The 23,487-nt window shown below is 36.8% G+C and overlaps 1 protein-coding gene across 10 annotated transcripts in view; it reads left to right on the top strand.

The window, feature by feature from the left end:
- The window catches only part of PLA2G4A (phospholipase A2 group IVA), a 150,883-nt gene extending 127,913 nt beyond the window's left edge, over positions 1 to 22,970 (top strand). For 8 of the 10 annotated variants that reach the window (XM_077901893.1, XM_077901890.1, XM_077901889.1 and 5 more), the window contains 4 exons: positions 1,046 to 1,230; positions 12,180 to 12,375; positions 13,860 to 14,017; positions 22,348 to 22,970. In XM_077901893.1, the coding sequence (XP_077758019.1) occupies positions 1,046 to 1,230; positions 12,180 to 12,375; positions 13,860 to 14,017; positions 22,348 to 22,479 (671 nt within the window). In that variant the 3' untranslated portion in view covers positions 22,480 to 22,970. Of the gene's footprint in view, positions 1 to 1,045; positions 1,231 to 12,179; positions 12,376 to 13,632; positions 13,782 to 13,859; positions 14,018 to 15,630; positions 15,696 to 22,347 lie in introns of those variants that run through there. The other 2 variants (XM_077901898.1, XM_077901899.1) reach the window with 2 other exon arrangements.
- Positions 22,971 to 23,487: the final 517 nt, after the last annotated feature.

Raw genomic sequence — 23,487 nt, 5'->3', positions numbered from 1 at the left:
AGTTCAATTCTTATCACATCTCTTTTCCTGGGAAATGAATGAGGAGTCCCACACGTAAACGTGAAGAGGAGCATGTCACCATTTTTTCTTAAAACGAATGATTTCTAGACTCTACTTTCTTGCAGATCCTCTCATCACCCCATACTACTCTCTTCCAGTACTGTAGCTACAGTGGGCTTCTTGCTGTTCCTCAGATATACTGAGTCGGATTCCGTCTCAAGGCTCTTTCCTCTCCCTGGAAAAAGTAACCCCCCAAATATTTGGATGGACCGTTCCAGATTCTTAATCTGGCCTCAGCTCAAGGCCTTCTTCTCAAAGAGGTCTCTCCTGATTATCCAACTGAAGTTACTCCCCATTCTATGACCCCCTATCATTTTCTACCATGTATTTAATACTGCCTGAACTGTTTACTGATTTATCAGTCACGTGCTCTGTTAGAGCAGAGTTTGCATCTTGTTTAGCACCTAGAAAAGAGCCCAAATAGTAACAGACAACAACACGTCTGCTGAATGTGTTGGCTGGATTATTTCCTTGGACTCCCCTCACTTTGGGAGATGCAGCGTGGGATCCATTCAGACTCTGCCACTGCCTCATTCTGTCACTGCAGGGATTAATTTATTTCATCCTCCACTAACGGATATGGTTGTACTTCACATGTCTGTTATGACAAAATAAGATAATATATGAGGAAATGTTTTGAAGCCAGTAAAGACCTCCTAGATGAGGTGAGGTAAGGCTGATAAAGCCATCATGATCGCAGTTAGACTTCATGCCAGGGCCTAAGCTAAGTACTTTCCATACATTGTCCCACTTAACTTTCACAGCACCCTTATTTCATTCTTTTACCCAGACAGCACAGAAATTGAAACTGAGTCAAAGACAATGATTCATTTACAGGACCCATGCCCAGCTCTGTTTGATTTCAAAGCCTGAAGCCCTAATCCTATGAAATTCTACTTACAAATTTACATGAAAAATATATTTATGTTCTAGATAATGTTAAGTGGTCATTTAATTCATTCTTTTGTCTCTTTCCTTTTTAAAGATCCTGATGAATTTGAGCAAATATATGAGCCCCTGGATGTCAAAAGTAAAAAGATTCATGTAGTGGACAGTGGCCTCACATTTAACCTGCCATACCCCTTGATCCTGAGACCCCAGAGGGGAGTTGATCTGATTATCTCCTTTGACTTTTCTGCACGACCAAGTGACTCTAGTCCTCCGTTCAAGGTAAGGAGAACTTACATAGCATTCCATTATCTAGCATGTTCTTTCTCATGCCTGGTATATATCTTAGTCCTCTTCGCTCCAGTTTCTCATCCCTTGAGCCTATTTTTCTACGTGATTATGAGTCCTATTTTAAAAACACAGATGTGATTCAGTTGCTCCCCTTCTTAAAGAAGCTTGTGAAAAGAAAATGAGAAAAATAGAAAAAGGAGAAACTTGTAAATGGTTCCCATGGCCCACATTAATAAAGTTCACAGTCTTAGGCAGAACAAGAATGATGCAACATATCTGAAGTTCAAGGAAATTAGGCTGAGATTTGGATGTTAGCAAGAAAAAGATAATTAAAACCATGCATGGGAAGTGATACTCAGAGAAGAGGACATAAAATGCTATTTTGAAGATCCAACAGCAATCATCAGGGGAAAATAACGAGAATCAAGGAAGTGTACAGTGTTGTAAAAAACAATTAAAGGTATTTAACAACAAGGAAGTCTTTGGTGAACTGGACAAAGGCAGTTTCAATAATGTTGTGAGGGCAGAAATCATACTGCAATGATTTGAAGGAGGAGTGGAAGATAAGAAAATGGAGATAGGGCATCTAGGTGGCTCAGTCAGTTAAGTGTCTGCCTTCGGCTCAGGTCATGATCCCAGGGTACTGGGATTGAGCCCTGTGTCGTGCTCCCTGCTCAGCAGGGAATCTTCTCCTCCCTCTCCCTCTGCTGCTCCCCACTGCTCATGCTCTCTCTCTTGTTCTCTCTCCCTCAAATAAATAAACAAAATCTTTTTAAAAATTTGAGATAATCCTGTAGACTGTCCAGGAAAGAAGGAGATGTGCCATGTCTGTAAGAGGAGGTGAGGAACAGAAAACCTGTGTATGTGGAGAGGTGGGTTGTTAATAGAAGAGATTTGAATGTGTTTAAATGCTGATGCCTGGGGGTCATTAATGAAGATGTTATTGGAGAATGGAGAGATGACGTATCTGATAGGGTCACAGCCCTGGGAAGGTTACAGGGGTGAGGAGTGCAAAGGAGATATAAAAATACAGGTGGAGGGATCCCTGGATGATGCAGCAGTTTGGCGCCTGCCTTTGGCCCAGGGCCCGATCCTGGAGACCCGGGATCGAATCCCACGTCGGGCTCCCGGTGCATGGAGCCTGCTTCTCCCTCTGCCTGTGTCTCTGCCTCTCTCTGTGTGTGTGTGTGTGTGACTATCATAAATTAAAAAAATAAAAATTAAAAAATTAAAAAAAAAATACAGGTGGAGAGTAGTATAGAAACATCTATATTAGGACAAGAGAGGAGGGAGAAGATGATGGCTGCGGGTGGAAGTTCACTGTTTACCTAACAGTGAGAGGAGAAGTTAACAAAGTACTCATCTGATGACTTTTCACCCTTGTAGAAATTAGAAGTCATTATTATCTTTTGAGGGTGAGAAGGTAGAGGTGGTGAAGCCAGGGTTGTGGGGAGAATAAAAGTCTGCCTCTGAAGAAATAAGAACAAATTCTGAATAGGCCACATATATTGCTTAGCAGCACTGTGGCCTCACCCATGTGAGACCATAAATGTTACTCTTTCCTCCTCCTGGAACACCTCAAACTTTCTTTAGATCATCTCAACTGTTACCTTTCCTGACCTCCACAGCTAGACTTTCAGTACAAAAGACTTAGTAGATTCTTCTAACATGGCAATGTTCATGGTGTATGGTCTATATTTGTTTACAATATATAAATCTCTTCCACTGTCTGTGAGCTCCTTGGGCACTAGGACACTATTCTGAATGTATGTTTTGTTTTAATCACTTGGTTCTAATTGTATTATAAATGCCAGCCGAAGTATGAGTAAGTCATTTTTTGTGAGTGAATGAATGAAATGCTGTAAGAGTGATAGAGTTATTAACCCTATTTCATAGAGTAAGAAATGGAAATTCATAGAGATTAAGTGAAACTGTCCATGATCTCCCAACCAGGAAGAGCCAGTGATAACCCAGGTCCTCTGACATCTCCTTTCCTTCCCATTATACTGTGGTCAAACTGCTCTCAAGATTAAGAGTGGCTATCACAACAACTCTTTAACATATATAAAGTCTCATATTTTAAAAATGCTTTCATGTTTGATTTTTTTTTTCGAGGCAGTTAATCACTAGAAAACAAGGGTTGGTGAAATAGGCAATTTCATCATATCAACAACTTAAGTAAGATAATGAGTGAACAGAACATAGCTCAGGACCTGGCTGGGAAAGTGCTAGCTATGAAGTGGTCAAGCTGGACCAGATTCGAAGACTCCAGAATGGCAATCTAATGATCTTTCCCCTTCACTAGCTGCCTCCTTTGAATACATTGTACATGTACTTTTTTTCTGTGCAGTGTGCTGTGTACAGCAGTTAATGATAAACCATGGTTCTTGATCTCCGTAACATTTTAGCTTTCTTGGGGGAAAGACTTTTATATACAAGAGTCATTTGGAAGAAAAATAAGAAAAATATTGATAAATAGTTACTTGACTTTATATAAGCATGTGTATTATGGGCAATCCATATAAGAATAGATTGGTGTGTCCTGGAGCAGATGAGCAGGGAAATAAATAGAATAGGATGAAAATGGCACATGGATGGCAGTAGACCAATCTGAAGAAATGGAGCAATCTGGTTACAAGTGATAAATATTAAGCTCCCATCAGGAGGGCTTTAGGGCTGGATGATGGGAAATAGAGAATCAGTGATGGGTTTGCAGCTGACAAATGACTTCATGAAATTGGAATTTTAGGATGATTAATCCCACAGTGGAAAGTAGGATGAATTGGAGAATGAAGAGCAAAGATTAAAATTAAGAAGGATTTTACTGCAGAGCACCTGAGTGGCTTGGTCAGCAAAGCATCCGACTCTTGATCTCAGCTCAGGTCCTGATCTCCACGTCGTGAGCTTAATCCCTGCATTTTTTTTTTCTTTTTTAAAGATTTTATTTATTTATTCATGAGAGACACAGAGAGAGAGGCAGAGACACAGGCAGAGAGAGAAGCAGACTCCACACAGGGAGCCCCATGTGGAACTCAATCCTGGGACTCCAGGTTGCACTCTGGGCCAAAGGCAGGCACCAAACTGCTGAGCCACCCAGGCATCCCACAAGCCCTGCGTTAAAAGAAAAGTTAAAATTTTTTTTAAAAGAAAGAGGGATTTACTATAATCCAAGCATAGGATAATGAAGTACTGTCCAGGTGAGGTGACCAAGAAAGCCAAAAGCAGGATTTGATGACCCATGAGCAGCAGTGGGGAGGTGAGTTCCAGTGGATGACTCTAAGATGATATCTTAGAAACTGGTTCTGGAGGTGGAAGAAACTGTATTATTCATTTCACCAATGGGAGTGTAAAATGTCAAAGCCATCATTTTATATATGAATCACAGCTCTACTACTTCATGAGTTAATATTGGGAAGGTTTTAGAATATCACTTTGTACCTCTCAAAAGAACCATTGTACTTTGTTGTGGTTTTTAAATGCACTTTCATTCATTATTTCTAATTAAGAATATGTACTTACTGTAGAAAAATTTGGAAATTTGGAATATATATCATTTCTATTATTCATAGACAACAGCTGCTGGTATTTTACTGTTTTCCTTTAGTCTTTCTTGTGTGTGTGTGTGTGTGTGTGTGTGTGAACACCAGGATCATACTGCTTAGCATTCTGCTTCTTTCTACTTAAAATTATATTATGAGCATCTTCCCATATTGTTAAATATTTTTTAAACATAATTATAAATACAGCATGGTATGTAAATATCCAAGAATGTTTTAACAATGCTCTGTTTTCGACTTTCAGATTATTGCTATCTTGTCACTTTCTTTCTAGTGATCATCCTCACATGTGAATCTTTAATCACACTTTTTATTAATTGCTTGGCTTCTTAGATATGGATTAGTTTAGGATTTTAATAAATATTTTAAGATTGCTTTCTCATAGAGTTGCACCAAATTACATTACTACATCAGATTGTATATGCAAGTCCTTGTTTTACATTGCTGTGCTGGCTGAAAAATATTAAAGACAAAGTTAAAAAAATTTACAATATGACAGAAAGAAAAATACATTTTGCTTCTATTTTTCTGCTTTGCTTGTGAGAGTAAATAGTTTGCCATGACTATTATATGCTTATGTTTTTAAAATATTTTTAATTAGATTATTAGTATTATTGCTATTAAGTATTATTTTATATCTTAAGGGTACTAAAGTTTATCAAATTTATTTTTGCAAATATGATCTAATGAGTCTTTTGTATAGGGTTTTTTATTTCTGATGATTTTAACATTTTAAATATTTATGTAGTCACTTCTCTCACTGGTTTTATTCTTGAAATTCATATTTAACAAGACCAGTTGCATACAGATTGATAATTTTCCTTTTATGATATACTTTTAAAATATTCTAACTCATTAATGCATTTTTCAAGCTAATTTGGAATATTAAAAATGATTTTTTCAACTTATGAGTGTTATAATTGTCATTATAAAATATGCATTTCTTTGTGGATCTAAAAGATTACCCAAATATAATAATAATTATTATTATATTATTTTTTAGAGAGAGGAGGGGGTGAAGGGGCAGTGAGAGAGGGAGAGAGAAAAAGAATTTTAAGCAGGCTTCATGCCCAGCCCAGAGCCTGATGCAGGGCTCTATCTGACAAACCTGAGATCATGACCGGAGCCAAAATCAAGAGTCAGACACTTAACTGACTGAGCCACTTAGGTGCCCCTGAAAGATAATTTTTAAATTGATATAAATACTACACTATTAATGCTGAAGTAGGACACTTATTTTTTTTATTTTCAGGATATTATTTTAGATATAGTAAGCTTTAAAAATTGATGAGGAATCTACATGAAGTTTTTTGACAGGAGGAGGAAAGAAGCTCCAGTGTAATAACAGGATTTTATTATATCAGTTAAATAGTGAGTAGTTTTCTGTTTTTGAGATTGAAATATGAATGCCATTTGTAATAAAGAGCAGAGCAAAAATACTGAGGCAGGAATTAAAATTGTAAACTTTATTTCACAATTATTGATAAAAGCATTTCATACGTATAGTTAAGTGTCAGATTTTGTGAGGGAGATATGAATGGTAGATATCATGGCTTTTGATAGAGGCAATCACAGTTATTTTATCTATGTTGTAACTGGCCTTGGAAACTGATGATGTCAGTATCAGTAATAGTAGAGGCTTTTTTTTAAGATTTGTAGTCACACACCCTAATGGTCTGGTTATAAAAAGCCTCATGATTCTAAATAAGATTCTTATCAATGGATTTAAGAAAAGCAGCTCTAGGTTTCATTTTCGTCAAGTTTTGTTGTTGTTGTTGTTGTTAACCCTTTAATAACTTAGATAAATGCCATGCAAATTTATTTCACCATTAGGGCCTATCCAAGGAGAATTCTAATAGCATTTGTCTTTAATATTGGTCATGAAAATAAGCCAGGGTCTTCCTATTCAAGTCTGCAAAAGAAACAGACTGTGACATTAGAAAAAAAAAAACAAAAAACACATTTTTAAGAAAGTTTGGCTCGAGAAGCAAGCAAGGAGTATAAGAGAATTCAGTTTGCCCCTAGAGATTTTTTTTTTTTGCCTTACTAAATTTTTTAGAGACTACTAGATTAGAATTACTATGCCATAAATTATGTTATTTTATAGTATGCTGCTATATATTGGACATAAATCTAACTCAGTTTTTCAGTGCCCTTTGAAATGCTTAGTGAGCAGAAACCAGAACAATGGATTCATTTTCTTAAAAATAAAGGAAAGAAGGAAGGAGAAAAGGAAGGAGGAGGCAATAGGGAAGGCAAAGAGGAGGAGGGAAAGAAGGAAAATTGGAGATAAGCCAGTCTCCACAAATGACAGAAGTAATGTGTCTAAATTGACTTTATCTTTCTGTTTTTCACTCAAGGCCAAAATTCCATCAACCACCCCCCCCCCCCCCCCCGACACACACACAAATAAAACAAAAACAGAAAAAGAATTTTATTTTTCCATACTAACCTGATTTATTTGTTAACATTAAGGAATGATCCTTGTTTTAGAACCTCTGCATATGATTTACTTAAGACTTGTATTTTGGGTTGCAACATCATGGCAACATCATGGTCCAAGTGTTAGCTTTCCGGGCATTGATCCACTGTGGCTGATAAAAAGAACTGCTTGTTGTTAAATGTACCATTTATGGATTTACCTTAACTATTAGTTTCTAAGGGCTACCATCATAAATGACCACAAATGGCATGCTTAAAAACACAGAAATGTATTCTCTCACAGTTCCGGAGGACAGAAATTGAAATCAAAGTTTCCTCTGGGCCACACTCCCTCCAAAGGCTCCAGTGGAGAATCTGTCCTTGCCTTTTCCAGCTTCTGGAAGCACTAGACTTTCCTTGGCTTGTGGCCGCATAACTTCAGGGACAGCCTCCACCTCCAATGGCCCCTCCTGTATGTTGTGTCTTCTTAAAAGGACATTTGTCATTGGCTCTATGGCCCACTCAGAACCCATGATGATCTTATCTTCAGACCCTTAGCTTAATTACCTTTGCGAAAACCCATCATTCAAATAAGGTCACATTCACATGTCCTGAGGCTGGATGGAGGATTAGAGAATGGACTTATCTTTTGGAGGGCCACCACTGAACCCGCCACATCTGTATTGGTCATTAAGGATCAGATGCCTTGGGATGAGTAGATATATCCAACATTAAGTTCTCTACATATTTTTGTGAAGTTATAGTGACATCTTGATGAAGAACTAATGAGAACTGTAAAGTTCTACACATGATTAAATATATGAAATTATTTTCATGCTATTATAAAGCTCTTGGATCTTAATACCAGCATGCTTTTTATTGGAAGTGTTGATGACCATACCCACAAAATGTTGAATTCTAAATTGTAGCTTCTGTCCATTGTATCTTCTATTACTTGCTTCATTCATCTTTTTAAGATTCAACTTATTTACATATTTACATGCATATTTATACTTCTACCTCTTCCCAATCCAAAAATAGATTTTAAATATTGAGAATCATCATAGAAAGCACATGTCTTAGGTGTGTGCAGAGAAAAAGCTCATTTCCTCTTGAGAGAAGTTAATTTATTATATATAAATATGTATTTATACATTTAAGAATACATAAAATATATATTTATCCACATATAAAAATAAGTAAAATGGCATTATATATGCCACTCATGCTCTAGTTTGAATATATTTCTGTGTTAGACTGTATTTCTTATCCTTCATGTCTTAATACTCAAAATTAGTGTATCTTACAAGTATCACTTTGAAGGGTACTGTCAAATTTTTATCTCCATAGAAAATCATTTTATTTTATTTTATTTATAAATATTTTATTTATTCATGAGAGACACAGAAACGTAGGCAGAGGGAGAAGTAGGCTCCCTGCTGGGTGCCCAGTGCAGTACTCGATCCCAGGACCCTGGAGCCCCTGATCATGACCTGAGCTGAAGGCAGATGCTCAACCACTGAGCCACCCAGGTCCCCTGAAAAATCAATTTAGTACTATGTAAATTACCATGAATTAGTCTATGGAAATCTGAAGCATATGAGGTGTCCAACAAACAAAATGGATACTTACTATAGAAAACAGTTCTGGCATGTTGCCTAATTTATGAAGCAGCAATATTCTGGCTCATGGCATTCTTCTAAATACTCTTTTCAAACTCTGCTCTACTCATAGTCTGGGTCATTGTTTCTCAGTCTTTACAAACAGGGAAACGAGACATCAGAGAGGAGATCATTTTTCCATCCTGTAATCACCGTCTTTATAGTCATCAGTTTTTAACCTTTTCCACAGAAGGATCATATCAGGAAAGGGAAAGTTTCAATTGCTTCCCGATTCCAGCATGAAATATCTATCTAAAAATAGCTTGGTCTTTTACCTCACGCAGTTCCCTTTTCCTCTTTCTCCACACATCCACACATCATTAGTCACCCTGAGTCATGTTTGTAAACACTAGAAAGCTCTTTTTTGCCTCATTCTCACGCAATTGATCCACAGTATGAACTTCTGGTTTTATTTTGGTGTTGAATAATCTTGAATGAATAATTGTGAAAGTGCCAGACAAGAAATAAACTGAGTAATTCAACTGAACAGAGGGTAAAAGGGCTGGTTATAAACGTTCCCTCAAATTTCAAACTATATATATATAGTTTGAAAAAAATAGACACATACACACACACACACATACTATATATATATAGGATTTTCAGTAAAATATCATATTTTGTCTGTGAGTTTATGCAACAACTGCTTTAATATACATGAAATCCTGTGTTCACCCAGGTTTTATTGTAAATGGCATTGAGAGTTGATCAGCTTAAAATTCACAACATTCCAGAAATATCAAGAACAGTGAAAGTTCAGGGGCACCTGGGTAGCTCAGTCAGTTAAGCATCTGCCTTCAGCTTAGAGCATGGTCGTAGGGTCCTGGGATCAAGCCCCACATTGGGCTCCATGCTCAGCAGGGAGTCTATTCTTCCTCTCCCTCTGTGTGCTTGCTCTTGCTCTCTCTCTCAAATAAATAAATCTTAAAAAAAAAAAAAAAGAACAGTAGAAGTTCAATGTATATTTTTCTATAAATTTAAGGTACTATTTTAAATGTAAATATAAATATAAATATTTTAAATATAAATTATATTGTTAAATATAAATTGCTGAGTTTTTGAAAATACATTATCTCGTTTAATCCTCACAGCAATCTTGAGGAAGATAATGGTATTAACTTTACATACAATGATAGAAAATGAGTTCCTGAGAAATAAGAAAGAGGTGGAATGTAAGTGAAATGGGATTGGGAACCTACTATTTCAGGGATAGTGAACAACCTGTTTGGTTGGATGATTGATTGGTTCTTATGATTCCAATGGTGCCATTAGGGGTATATCACTACCTATACACCACAAAATAATTTCTTCCCTGTTGACTTTGTGGTAGCTACAGAGTATGTCTCAGACTACCTGGCTAGCAAATTAAGGTGTCTGTGTTTGAGATGGGCTTTTTAGACTGCACAGCCCAGGCATGAAGCCATCCATCATATCCTCTGCCTCTGTTATACTGCACTATAATATCTATTATTTATCTTTCCCATTATTTATGATCTTCAAGGATTCAAAGACAGCCAAGTTATCCCTAGAACATTAGCAGGTGCTCAATAATAATTGTTGAGTGAATTAATGTACACTCTGAGAAAATAGTCCACATACCCTGCAAATCCCATGGTGAATACTTTTTACATGGAATTTACTACAGTTTTAAACCAAAGGAGTTATTTGATTATTATCTCTCACTCACCCGGCTATAAATCCCATAATGCAAGAGTTTCACTCACTATGATGTCCCCACTTCCTAGCATGGACCTTTGATTTGTACGTAATAGTTATTGATGAATAAATTGATGCGATGACAAAGAATAGCTTAAATAACTTAATGTTGTAATGGTCATTTCCGTAAAACCTCATCTCCATGGGGAATTTCTCTAATATTGTACCTCTCTTTTTCCTTTTCTTTCCTTACTTTCTTCCCTCCACCTCTTTTCCTCTCTTTATTGACATTTATTTATCAAACTTTTGTCAGGCACTTCTAAATACTATATGCACATTCTTTTATTCTTTTTTTTTAAGATTTTATTTATTTATTCATGAGAGACACACACAGAGAGAGAGGCAGAGACACAGGCAGAGGGAAGAAACAGGCTCCATGCAGGGAGCCCAACGTGGGACTCAATCCCAGGTCTCCAGGATCACACCCTGAGCTGAAGGCAGCACTAAACTACCAAGCCACCCAGGCTGCCTGACGTTCTTTTATTCTAATGCAATCATGAGATATATATTTTTATTATCATATTTATTTTATATTTGGGGATATTGAGTGTGGAGACATTAGGAAACATGCTCATGGGCCCAGAGCTTGCACTTGACCTTAGGCAATTGGGTCCCAAAGTCTGAGCTGTTGACACTGAGAGTCTGCTGCTTATTTTCCCACTACCCCTCAAGCTGTGTATAAATATAACTAAGCTGTATTTATGGCATCTCTCCATATTGATTTATACTTTCTAGTTTAAATCTAATACTGCACGTGTCTGCTTACCCACTCCATTAGTCAGCCTTGATGCAGAAACAAACCTAAAATCTTAGTGGCCAACAATAACGTGTATTTCTTGGTCACGTTTCATGTCAGCAGCTACAAATCAACTGCTGTGGCTCTGTTTACATGTCTTCTCATTCTGATGGGGATGTTTAATTCTCTTACTGGGAAGGAAGCTAATATGTGGAAACAGTCACACAATCTGCCATGTCCATTAACTAAACTCTTGGTTTCCCTGTCTGGCCCCTTCTTGGCCACTACACTTATAACATTTTGAGTCCAGAAGTTAAATTATTTTTATAAACAGAAGCAAAAAAAAAATGCTGATTCAAAGTAACTCAAATATGTTGCGTACATAAAATTTATTAATTTTAGTTGGCTGTTTTGAGAAGGTACAGGTAAAAATTCAGTACCAGAGTGTTCCTCATTTTGCTTCATTGGATTCTTTGACTCTGAAGGGTTTAAAAATGTTCACATGGCTTATAAATAACCAGAGCCCTAATGTTTTTTTTTTTTTTCCCTATAGCCATTACATCACTATAGTTTCATTCATTTCACTTCATCAGTAAATTTTTAAAAGCCTCCTATGGAGCTAGCTCTATGCCAAAAATTAACCTAATAGCGAGCTTGTTTATAGAGTGCTTTAGTATTTTGTTTTTAGATTAATGAGCTTCTTGAGAACAGGGTCATTATTCATCTTAGCAAGGAGCACATTGCAAGCACACAGTTAACACCTGATGGATATTGAATGATGGCCAGACCAACATTCTGAATAAGTGAAAACTGAAAATCTCTAAATGCATCTTTACTTTTCCTCCATAGGAACTCCTCCTTGCAGAAAAGTGGGCCAAAATGAACAAGCTCCCCTTTCCGAAGATTGATCCTCATGTGTTTGATCGAGAAGGACTGAAGGAGTGCTATGTCTTTAAACCAAAGAATCCTGATATGGAGAAAGATTGCCCAACTATCATCCACTTTGTTCTGGCCAACATCAACTTCAGAAAGTACAAGGCTCCTGGTATGTTGAGAATAAATTATATTCTGTAAAGTAGAAATCTGGTAACAGAACAAGACTGGTATTAAGCAGGTTTATAGTGGCACTTGCAGTACTAGCTATTACAATTTTGAATGTTTCCCTTACCTTGATAGAGAACTATTATCCTGAGACTCCAAGTACTTCCCCTCCTTCTCAGTCCAAGATTCCCTGAGTTCCTCATAATTCAGAAACTGATGTGTTAACAACTCCCTTGATAAAAATCTCTGGGGCTTTACCCAAAACCTGGGCTTATGTTGGTTCTGATTGATTGACACCTTTGTTATAGGGATTATTAAATATTCTGAAAATCATTCTTGCAAGGGAGCTCTTGTTTCAAAACAAATCATGCAAAAACTCTGGGAACTCTAAGTGACCACAGGACTAGTATAATCTAGCAGTACAGCATAGATAGTTATTTCAGGTTGCTTTTATTATATGCCATAGAAAAAGAGAATCAAGTTCAAGGCACAGTTGTCCTGTTTTATTACATCCAGAATCTATAGACTCTTATATATCCTGGAAAATATTGATTAACAAAAGGAGAGCTAGAGATTGACATGCAGGATTCTCAAGGCCTAAGAATATATTATCCTTGGACCAGAAAGTGCAGTTGGTATAGGAAAGATATAAAAGATAATCATGGAAGATTTGACACAGGATGACAGAGAAGAGATGGTGGAGGAAGACAAAGAAAGGATCAGTAGGGAGGGAAGTTATTACAAGTCATACTTCAAAACAAGAGAAGGAAGAATTGGCTGATATTTTTAGTTATTGGGGAGTAGAGTACTTGAAACCTAGAGAATTTTCTATGACTGTTATTTCTCAAGGAGAAACTACATAGGGGATTCCTGTGGCATGGACACACTTAGTTAATGTTTTGGTTTGGATTTCCCCAGAAGCAGATTCTAAGAAAAGAATTCAAGTGCAGATGGTTTATTTGAGTGGACTAGGGAACTTTAGTAAGGACATAGGGAAGTAATAAAGGTAGACAACAAAAGATGTGTCAGTAAGCCAAATACCACGAAGAGAACTTGACCCTGTTGGGAAAGTCTAGGAAATGGAATAGAACCTATTCTCCAGAATCATCCTTCATATTCATACAACAAGAGGCAAGGGAACTGGGGTATTTTATAGCCTAACTTCCTAGAGTCTCTGGTTGACTGATCCCTGGGGCAGAGTGTTATTTATCAGAATTTACATTCTGCTGCTAGAGAGCAAAGCAGCCTTCCTCTGTTGCAGGATGGTGTAGAAAGATGCAGATGCGGGCAATTGGAAGTTACCTAAAGCAGAACGCTTAGATATCCCAACCCAAGAGATCTGGGTGGGAGCATAAAGCTGTGTACTACAGATTCCATGACCCCACTGGGGGCTCCCAATGTTATGTTTACAGGTATGTTTTCTTTCTTCAGTTTTAGAGATATTTTGCTGTTTTCAAAATTATCATTTGAGACCCTTCCAATATTTAGGTGTTCCAAGAGAAACTAAGGAAGAGAAAGAAATAGCTGATTTTGATATTTTTGATGACCCTGAATCACCATTTTCAACCTTCAACTTTCAATATCCAAATCAAGCGTTCAAAAGGCTGCATGATCTCATGCACTTCAATACCCTGAACAACATTGATGTAAGTATCTCCTGTGATCACTGACAGTGTCACACACTTCCCTATCACATGAACAAACACCTTTTTAATTCATTAAAAATAAAAATAAGGTTCATGAATGATATCACCCAAATTGTACCATTTTATTTTTTGTAAATCATTTTATTGTTCTTATTTGTGAATTATAAAATTCACAAATAAGAAAAAGTAATCCCTCTAAATTGGCAGGGCCCATATTTTATACTATTATTTGATCCAAGGATTGGTTAATACTCAGCTGCTTTCCCAAAGTATTGTCATCTGATAAAATAAATTATAAGTAGGGAGAAAAGTGTTAAAAAGGAAAATATAAGAGTAGGAAAGTGAATGCAACCAAAAGTGTAGTTAATCTGCTAAAATATCACGACTTTTCGTAGATAGACTCATGCTTTTAAATGTCTTTATTTTTGTAGATCTTGAGAATGTTGCCAAAAGTAGCAGCCTTCCCATTTTTAGCCCATGAGATATCAAGTACACTTTGCGTTAGGAACTTCAAAAATGACTCATTCTCTTCACTTTGGTCATCTCTAACCCCAGTATATCTGCAGCTAGGATTCCATGATGATGTGAGATTCTGTAATCTCTAACTTAGGGTTTAAGAGCGCTGTTGTGAAACTGGAATCATGTTTGCTTGTAGTTACAAATCATAGTGTCTGTCAAATTATTATCTGTTGTGAAAGCCCAAGTTCATTAGCCTGGCTGGATTTTGCACATTAAGAGGAAGAAGAAGAAGAAAAGAAAAGGAAATTCATTGGAAAGGGAAAGGTGTCGTATCTGATTTGCCAGTCTTTTTGGATACCTTGCAAATGGTACCAAAGAGAGCACAGTATGTGGATGAGGCTTCTGGGTACATAGGATTTAGTTAGATTTTGTGCTACAAGATTTCTGACACACACAGCTCACTTGTTAGTTTAGTTTGGCCTGAAACTAGTAGTGATCAACTGTGTGCGGTTATAACAATTATACTGTATTATGTTTTAATCAGTATCTCTCATTTTTGTAAACACATATGAAAATTTTCCCTAATAAGCTTCAGTTCCTGAAACTCTAAGATGCTTTCTTGTTATCCTTTATCTGAATATGTGATAACTCATGAAAAACATGCTTAGCAAAGTTATGACATCTGTCATTTCCTAAATATGTTCATTTTCTTTGTTATGTTACAATCACTGGTCATCTGAAATCCCTATGCTATGCTGAAAATTTAAAGAATATTAAGAGAAAATCAGTATTTTTAATCTCTGATTTTTAGGGAGTGAACAGACACTCTCAGGATAGAGTTGTGTTTTATAGAACCTCATCCGGTCAAAAGAGAAGAGAAACTAAGGGATAGTGTCAGAACAATCCTTCCTAGCATGAAACTAACAAACTCAAAACTGTATTCCTTGAGATAGAATGTATTAAACTTGATCTGTTGTTCTCAAATGGGAAAAAGAAAATAGACTGTAGGAATATATAAATACCCTCTCGGACTTGGAAAAAATAAAAGGATACCGACACATACATACATATTTATATCTGTATATATTATAGATATATGTGAGTGGATAGATATCTGTAACTTAAACAACTGTATTTCTCTCATTGTTTTCCAGTTCTGGTTTATATAAAACCTGCTAAACTGTTTGCTATAAAGAATGATATGGCTCTGTTTTTATATATGCTTCAAAGTAGTTTGCTTGAAAAAAAAAAAAAAGTAGTTTGCTTGACACATAGATGAAACAGCAAAAGCCTAAACAAATTGCACTGAATTCCAAAATTATTTTCCCGACATGCCGCTTATCAAACATCACTTAATAAAGCAGGATTTCATTGTTTCCAAGAACTTCTCTGGCATAGTGTGCAGAAGCAAGGTCATGGGCTTTATATTTCATTTAGATCTCCGTGAGCCACCTGACTCGCCTCTATGACTTTGAATAAGTTAATTAAACTTTTTGGGCCTCAGTTTCCTCATCTCTAGAACAGGTGTAACAGTACCTTGTCATAATAGCAAGAGTGAAACGTTGGGTAGCACATGAACAGTCAGAAGCTGCTCGATAAATGGGAAGCTTACCTATGTGTGTCTATATCCTATACCAGGATGGATACACCCCAAGACCTTTGCAAATGCCCAGAATTAATAATATAGACAAGTCTATAGACGTAATAGCAGCCTGGCAATAAATTTTTGAGTGGGGGGTGGCACGAATGAATGTAAGCTTCCTCTTAAATCATATGACCATTGCGATTTGTGCTCAAGGGATTCATGTGTGTGTGTTCATGCTCGTGCGCGTGTGTGTACATTTCATACCCAGGTAGGAATTCCGATGTTCACTGACATTTTGTCTCTTTTTTGATTACCCTCCCTGACTCTTCACTTTTAACCAAGAAAACATATCTTATTAGAATCAAAGCTTCTTGATAAGTGATGATAAATGAAGACCAACCAAACTGCTGAGGTAGGATGCTGGAGAGATCGTTAGGCTCAGTCATTAGCTAACTCACCGCTTCCCATGCCCTTTGGATAGAGTAGCTTGCTAATTCAAACTTCAGCAACACAGCACTAATACCTTGCCATAGGCTGTCAGAGTTGCTTGCAAATTGTGAACACGGGGAACATAAACTCTTCTAATGCAGACCCCGACTGCCAACTCCCAAGAAGATGGTTTTCAAGTTTGTGGCCATGACCACTGTGGCTTAAGGCACATTTTCATCTTCAATCAACATTCTGGCTTCACTTTTTATTCTAAAAAGCCCACGCTGTCTCCGACAGCTGGATGCTTCTAGTGGTTTCTTTTCCCCAGAGATCTCAGCTGGCCTGCTTTGCTGAACCTAATTCTAGATCATCTTTAGAGAACTTTGGCTGTTTCTGCTCTCGTCATCACAGCAGCCTGGGTTTCTCATTAGCATCAGGTTTCTGCACTTACTCAATCCTCCCAAATTCCTTCTCACTGAGCATTGCCTCAGTGCTTTAACAATGGCAGTATTTAAGGGGGAGAGTTGCTAGTGGGTTTTTTGGGTTTTTTTTTTGTTTTGGTTTTGGATTTTTTTTTTTTTTTTAAGAAACTTAACATAGAGTGACTTATACCGACAGACATGTGGTATGTAGGAAATGCAGATACTTTGGAATCAGACCAAGGTGCGTTCAAATCCTTGCTCTTGGCTGAGTGACCTTGGACACATTGGTTAGCTTTTCCAAATTTTACCTTCCTCATTTGTAAGGGGAAACAATGATGCATATCTTATAGGACAGGGTGAGGATTAAGTAAAATAATATAATTTAAAGGCTTGGCATGTAAGAGACTCTTAATAAATTGAAGCAGCTAATATAATAATGATAATATTATCAGTGTTCATATTGTCTTCTGTTTTTGCTTATATATTTTAAACCCATTAAAAACACTAACTTGCCTTATCTATCTTTCGTATCCTCCAGAGACACTGATCACAATGCCTGGCACCTAAAATAAATATACAATGAGATTGTCATGAATGATTTTTAACATGTCATTGACTTACTGGCTGAAGTGTTGAAGAGTTTCATGTGATAGGAAGAAGGTATTGCAAGTGTCAGGATGCAGGTCCGTTGGTTGGAGGCAGAATTCCTGACCATGCAGAATCTCTGCGCCACGTATGCCTGGGCATGGAGTGTGGCTACATGCTCTACTCATAAAGCACCAGTTTGCTCTAGAGAGAATATAGCCCAGGACTTGTTGATTCAGCCCTCGCAGGAAAACGTACTGTTAGGCAGTCTCAGTCATTCAATTTATTAAATCAGTAGGTATATTCTAAGAACAGGTTATGTGTCGACTTAATATATACCAGTGGTGCATAGTAAATAATAAACTTTTAAAATTCTTTCTCAAACAGTTCTATAAAGTGTTAAATACCAGATACTAATTACAGTGAGGAAGCAGGATACCTGGATGACTCAGGTTAAGCATCTGACTCTTGATTTCGAATCTGGTCGGGATTTCAGGGTCCTGAGATTGAGCCCCGCAGCAGACTCTGCACTGGGCGTGGAGCCTGCTTAAAATTCTCTGTTTCTTGGGATCCCTGGGTGGCGCAGCAGTTTAGTGCCTGCCTTTGGCCCAGGGCGTGATCCTGGAGACCCGGGATCGAATCCCACGTCGGGCTCCCGGTGCATGGAGCCTGCTTCTCCCTCTGCCTGTGTCTCTGCCTCTCTCTCTCTCTGTGTGTGACTATCATAAATAAATAAATTTAAAAAAAAAAAAAAGATTCTCTCTTTTTGACTCCAAACTCTGGGAAACGAACAAGAAGTAGTGGAAGGGGAGATGGGGGATGGGGTGACTGGGTGACAGGCATTGAGGGGGGCACTTGACGGGATGAGCACGGTGTTATACTATATGTTGGCAAATCGAACTCCAATAAAAAATTTAAAAAAAGAAAAGATTCTTTCTCTCCCTCTGCCCTTCCCCCATCCCTGCTTGTGCTCTTTCCCTCTCAAAGAATTAGTTAATTAATTAATTTAATGAGGAAAAGTATATATCCAGAAGTACTGGTACTAATTCTTAGTTTATTGATATTTCATCATCATAATAGCATTTAGGTACAAGTTAAAGTTTTTATCTTTTAAAAGTAATTTAGAAACTTATTATAATCATGGCCTAATATGTGAGGCCCAAATCCATCTACCTTTAATACTGCCTTTAATCTCTTTCCATCTTATTTATTCATTAATTCAACACATGTTTATTGAGTCTCTACTGTGGCAAGCACTGTTTTAGTAACTAAAGGTATAACAGTGCACAGAAGAAAAGGAACGAAAAAAGTTTTGAGTGTTTCATATAAGCTATTTTTCCCTCACATATTTAACACTCAAACTTGCCTATGAGGTGGGAATCTTTATTTATATGTGAAGAAACTGAGGCAAGGGTAATGGAGGCAGATTGCTGGAAGTCACACAGTTACATGGGGAGCCAAGATGGGGCTGCAGGGTTGTTTTTTTTTTCTTCTCACTCTCTCCTATTTTTGAACCATCTGCTTCTCAAGCAGCCTTCTTTCTTCCTATTTCCCAAACACAGGCGAGTTTCCAGATGCTTCCTACACGTGCCATGACCTCCCATCTTCAGCCTTTCTACAGGATGGTCTTTCTACTGAGAATACCCCATCCGTCCACTGCACTTAACAGAATCCACCTGTCCTTCCATGCATCTCATTGTCTCCCTGGTTGAACTTTGTTTAACTCAGCCTTCTGTGCATTCATTAGTTGTACAAATATTTATGGTTCCTCTTCTGTGTTGTAAGTGCTGTGATTAAAAATGACAAGATTCATAAGGCCCCTGCTTTCATGACACTTTAGTTCTTATTGGAAAGGCAGACATTTGCTAGCAGATTCATAGTAATTTAGACCAGAATGTCTTCTTGTATTCTTCTAGATTTGTAATTTTTACTTCTATTTTCAAAATATATGATAATTTCTTCTTTGGGATCATTTCTAATTTTCCACTGTGGGAATTCAGTGTTTGCTTGTGGACTGCTTCTGGTCTTCTGTCTCTAAATTTGTTCCTTTTTGAAAGAAGATCCCATTTTGTATGTTTCCTTTTCTTATTCTCTGCCTTTCTGGCCATAGATTTAAAGAGTTTGGATCAACAATTAGGAGGCTTTTGAAGAGCACAAGTGAAGGATGACTTGGGTCAGTCACACTACTTAGGGAAGGGCAGAGGCTTCCATCCTTAGGGGATGGAGAGGCGTGAGAGATGAGGGCTGTCGTAGGAGAGCTTCCCACAGAAGGGAAGGATTTGAAATCTCAATTTCAGCGGGGAATGAAAGAGGAAATGATATGAACATGATATGAAAGGATATGAATGATATGAAAAGATATGAATACTACTGAAGATTACTCCTAATATCATTTAAAAAATAGGAAGATTCAAAGATAGCATATTGCTTCTTTGGATACATGTAATTGTACCATGTATCATGCCAGAAGGTTTGGATTTAGCACTGATGTAAGATTGAGTTTAGTCTCTTCTGTTTATATTATTGAATTATTAATCACACCAAATGGCTATGTTCTGCAACAATCTGAAAAAATCTGGCCATGATTTCACAATGTTAATATGCCACCTAGTGGTTCATCTTGCACATTCTAGTTGCATATGATTAGAGTTTTTCAATTAATACATGTAAATATTAGTTTTCCTTTATAAGAATGGCCTATTAGAAATACCTGCCAAGGTCCACTTATGGTAAATCCACTAGTTCATGGTAATGATATTGCTGATTTTTTTGTACTTATGAATTTGTTATAAAGGAATTGACAACAGTTATTAGTATAATTTCCCTATGTTTTTGATATTTTAAAGCTTTTTAGGTATTTGGAAAATAAGTGGTTGATTTTTATTTTACTTGGGTATTTCTCTGCAATGAGAGTTCCTGTGTCCTGGGCTGGTATGGTGAAGGAGAAATCAACTGAAAACTTGCTGACATAGTATCCAGAAAGCAGAGAGATTATTAAAAGAAGATGTAGTAGGACACAGTTGATAGCAGAATTGATTTGCTGACTTTTACCATTTAATAAGCCCATAATTGGATACACATTGTGTGTTTCTTTCTAGTAAACTTTATAGCCTTATATCCAAATTAAAGCGCCTACATTTTCACACATATGATCAATTTAAAAATAACAATAAATAGATGCCAGTTATGGAATGTTTCCTAGGTGCCAGGTATTGTGCAAAGTACTTTATATAAATGAACTCCAATCCCCACAAAAACTAAGATAAGTATTATTATTCCTGCTGTGAAGAAGAGGGAATGAGTTCAAGGATTTCAGTTAATTCCCTTTGATCTCACATAGCCAAGAAGTGATTATACCTCGAGGTCCTTAGTCAAGGTCTCCTTCATAGGCCTCAAGCCTCTTCTGTCACCATAGAATTAATGATGTTTCCCTTACTCATGAGAAAAATGGGCTCAGCATATACTTGCTTTACTTAAAAGACACAATAACATTTGAGTCCATAAGATAACTACATATACATATATATTATGCTTTATTATATATATTCTCTATATATAATTTAAAAATCATAAAGCAAATAAAAGTGTCACATTTCTATGATAAAGCCCTGTTTCCAGAATACAACTGTTTGTATTTGTACAACTGTTTAAAGTTACCATTAGAGAATTAGGCCTACCCATCGAGACCAGCATAAAGTCACAGAATATTTGTCATGTATTAGCACCACCCAGCTCATGTATCTCTCTCCTCTAGGCATTGAACTTGGCTTGTTCAGTGACGCTGGATGTGGACATGGGAAAAACCCCTGTGCCAAGTGGGCCACTCTAGTTCTGGGTGGGAGGGGGCCCTACATCCTAAGCTGCTCAGGCTTGCCAAGTATGGCAGGAGCTGAAACACATGCAGATAATACCTAAATGTTGTTTAACAATCTTTGAGGTAGAGAATAAAGGGAATTGTAAAATAATCCCTGTGATATTTTTCTTTGCCTTCAAACTTCTATCTCATTGGTTAAGATGAAATCCTATAGTCCTGTCATAGGGAATGGAGTCTTCCTGATTTTGGCAGGGTTCCAAATAAGCGGCAGAACCGAGATTAATATACAGGCCTCTCTTCCAAAGCCCATTCCCATTGCTCTGCAACAACTGTTTCAACTAAATTCCAAATCTTATCTTCTTTCCAGAAGTTCTTAACTAGGTTAACTTCAGACCAGAAGAGAGTATAATTGGAATAGCAATTCTTAGAGGTTGTAGTCACCATTAATTTGAGTATATATGAAAATTATCCCGAATAAAAAATAGTCATCATCAATAAAATCACAGAGTATGATATTTCCTTGAGAGAGGACAGCCACGTTTTATAACTGTATTTATTTAGCTGAGAAAGCAGGGCAATTCTTCAGCAATGCCTTCTTTTCTCATTAGGCTTAAAGAAAGTCTTTTACTTCCTTATGGTCTCTCATTTATGCTTGTCCGCTAACAGTAAAGAACATAAATTTTACATTTAGTAGTTACTTGTTTCTACCCTCTTATCAATTCCCCATTGAAAATAGAATAAAGATCAATTTACCAGGTTACAAATACTTTATTCCCAATTTTACCAGCACAAAATCTGGAACACTCCTGGAGTAGTTCTTTCTCTAGTTGGGGAAGGAAGATTATCTGGGAATGAGCTTAACAAGAATATAACGGTGGGATGTTAGATTTAAATATACACATGCATGACTCAGAGATTTCTCTACTTCAAAAAGAAAACTATAATAAAAAGATCAATTAGATTTTTTTTGACCAAACAAATGTTTACATGAGTTTAGAGCAATACTAATTACACATCTTTCCCCCTCTATTTGCAGGTGATAAAGAATGCCATAGTTGAAAGCATTGAATACAGAAGACAGAATCCATCTCGCTGCTCTGTTTCTCTTAGTAATGTTGAAGCAAGACGATTCTTCAACAAAGAGTTTCTAAGCAAACCCGCAGCATAGTTTGTATGGTGGAAAGGGCAGCAATTTCTGATGCTGAAGCAGTTTGAAATTCCATTACAACTGGATTTAAAAGCATAGTACAGATATTAGTACTGATCACAAGAGACTGGCTAATACTCAAAGTTGCAGTTATTTAGCTGCAGAGAAATAATACCATTATAAATTTGTTAGATTGACAGATGATGTGATTATGTAAAAATATACTCAGCTACATTTTCTGTCAGTATGTATTTCCTGATGCAAATGTAAGGACATAGACTGTACTTTTAGACATTCCTCACCAACTATCTTATATGTCCTCTTTTTTAAGAAATTGTTTTCTTTTTAGAATATTTGACAGTTCAGTCTCAATAAGTAAGACTTTGCATTGTGTGTAAATGTTATTCACTGACTGGATTTATTCATACCATAAGACAACACTATTTTTTATTTATATACACATGTATGCATATATGAAATAAATACATCAATATGCAATGAGCATGAGATAACTGAGTTTTTGTTTATTTTTAATGAAGTATTGCCCTGTAGCTATGAAGGATTCTCAGATTCATAGCTTTCAAACAGAAAATTTGTTAATCCTAAATGGTAATATGAAAGATTATTTAAAATCATGATTATTTTTCATAAAGGAGAAAGTATGTATAATTTGCTGAACAAATGGTATATATTTACTCAGCAAGTAGAAAGAAAGTGTAACCTCTTGTAGTTTAATATTTTACTTTGAGATTATCTTAGACTGTTTGTCCACCAGAGAACAAGTGACCTCAGCAAAAAAATCCAGAAGAGTGGCAAGGGCTGTATCTACAAGACATGTTTTAGGGACAGTCTGTATTGTATGACTCTGGTTTCAGGTACTATTGAACTGCTAAGGTTCAGGGTTGGTGTAAAAGTAAGGAGAAAATAACATAGTAAGGAAACTTATTCATCTATTTATTGTTGGTCACCTCCACTGGAATGTAAGGTCCTTGAGGGCAGATCTTTTCTCACTTTTCTGCCACTACATCC

Source organism: Canis aureus, chromosome 6 (assembly GCF_053574225.1).
Source record: "Canis aureus isolate CA01 chromosome 6, VMU_Caureus_v.1.0, whole genome shotgun sequence".
NCBI lineage: Eukaryota > Metazoa > Chordata > Mammalia > Carnivora > Canidae > Canis > Canis aureus.
This window is presented reverse-complemented; position numbering and strand designations above follow the sequence as displayed.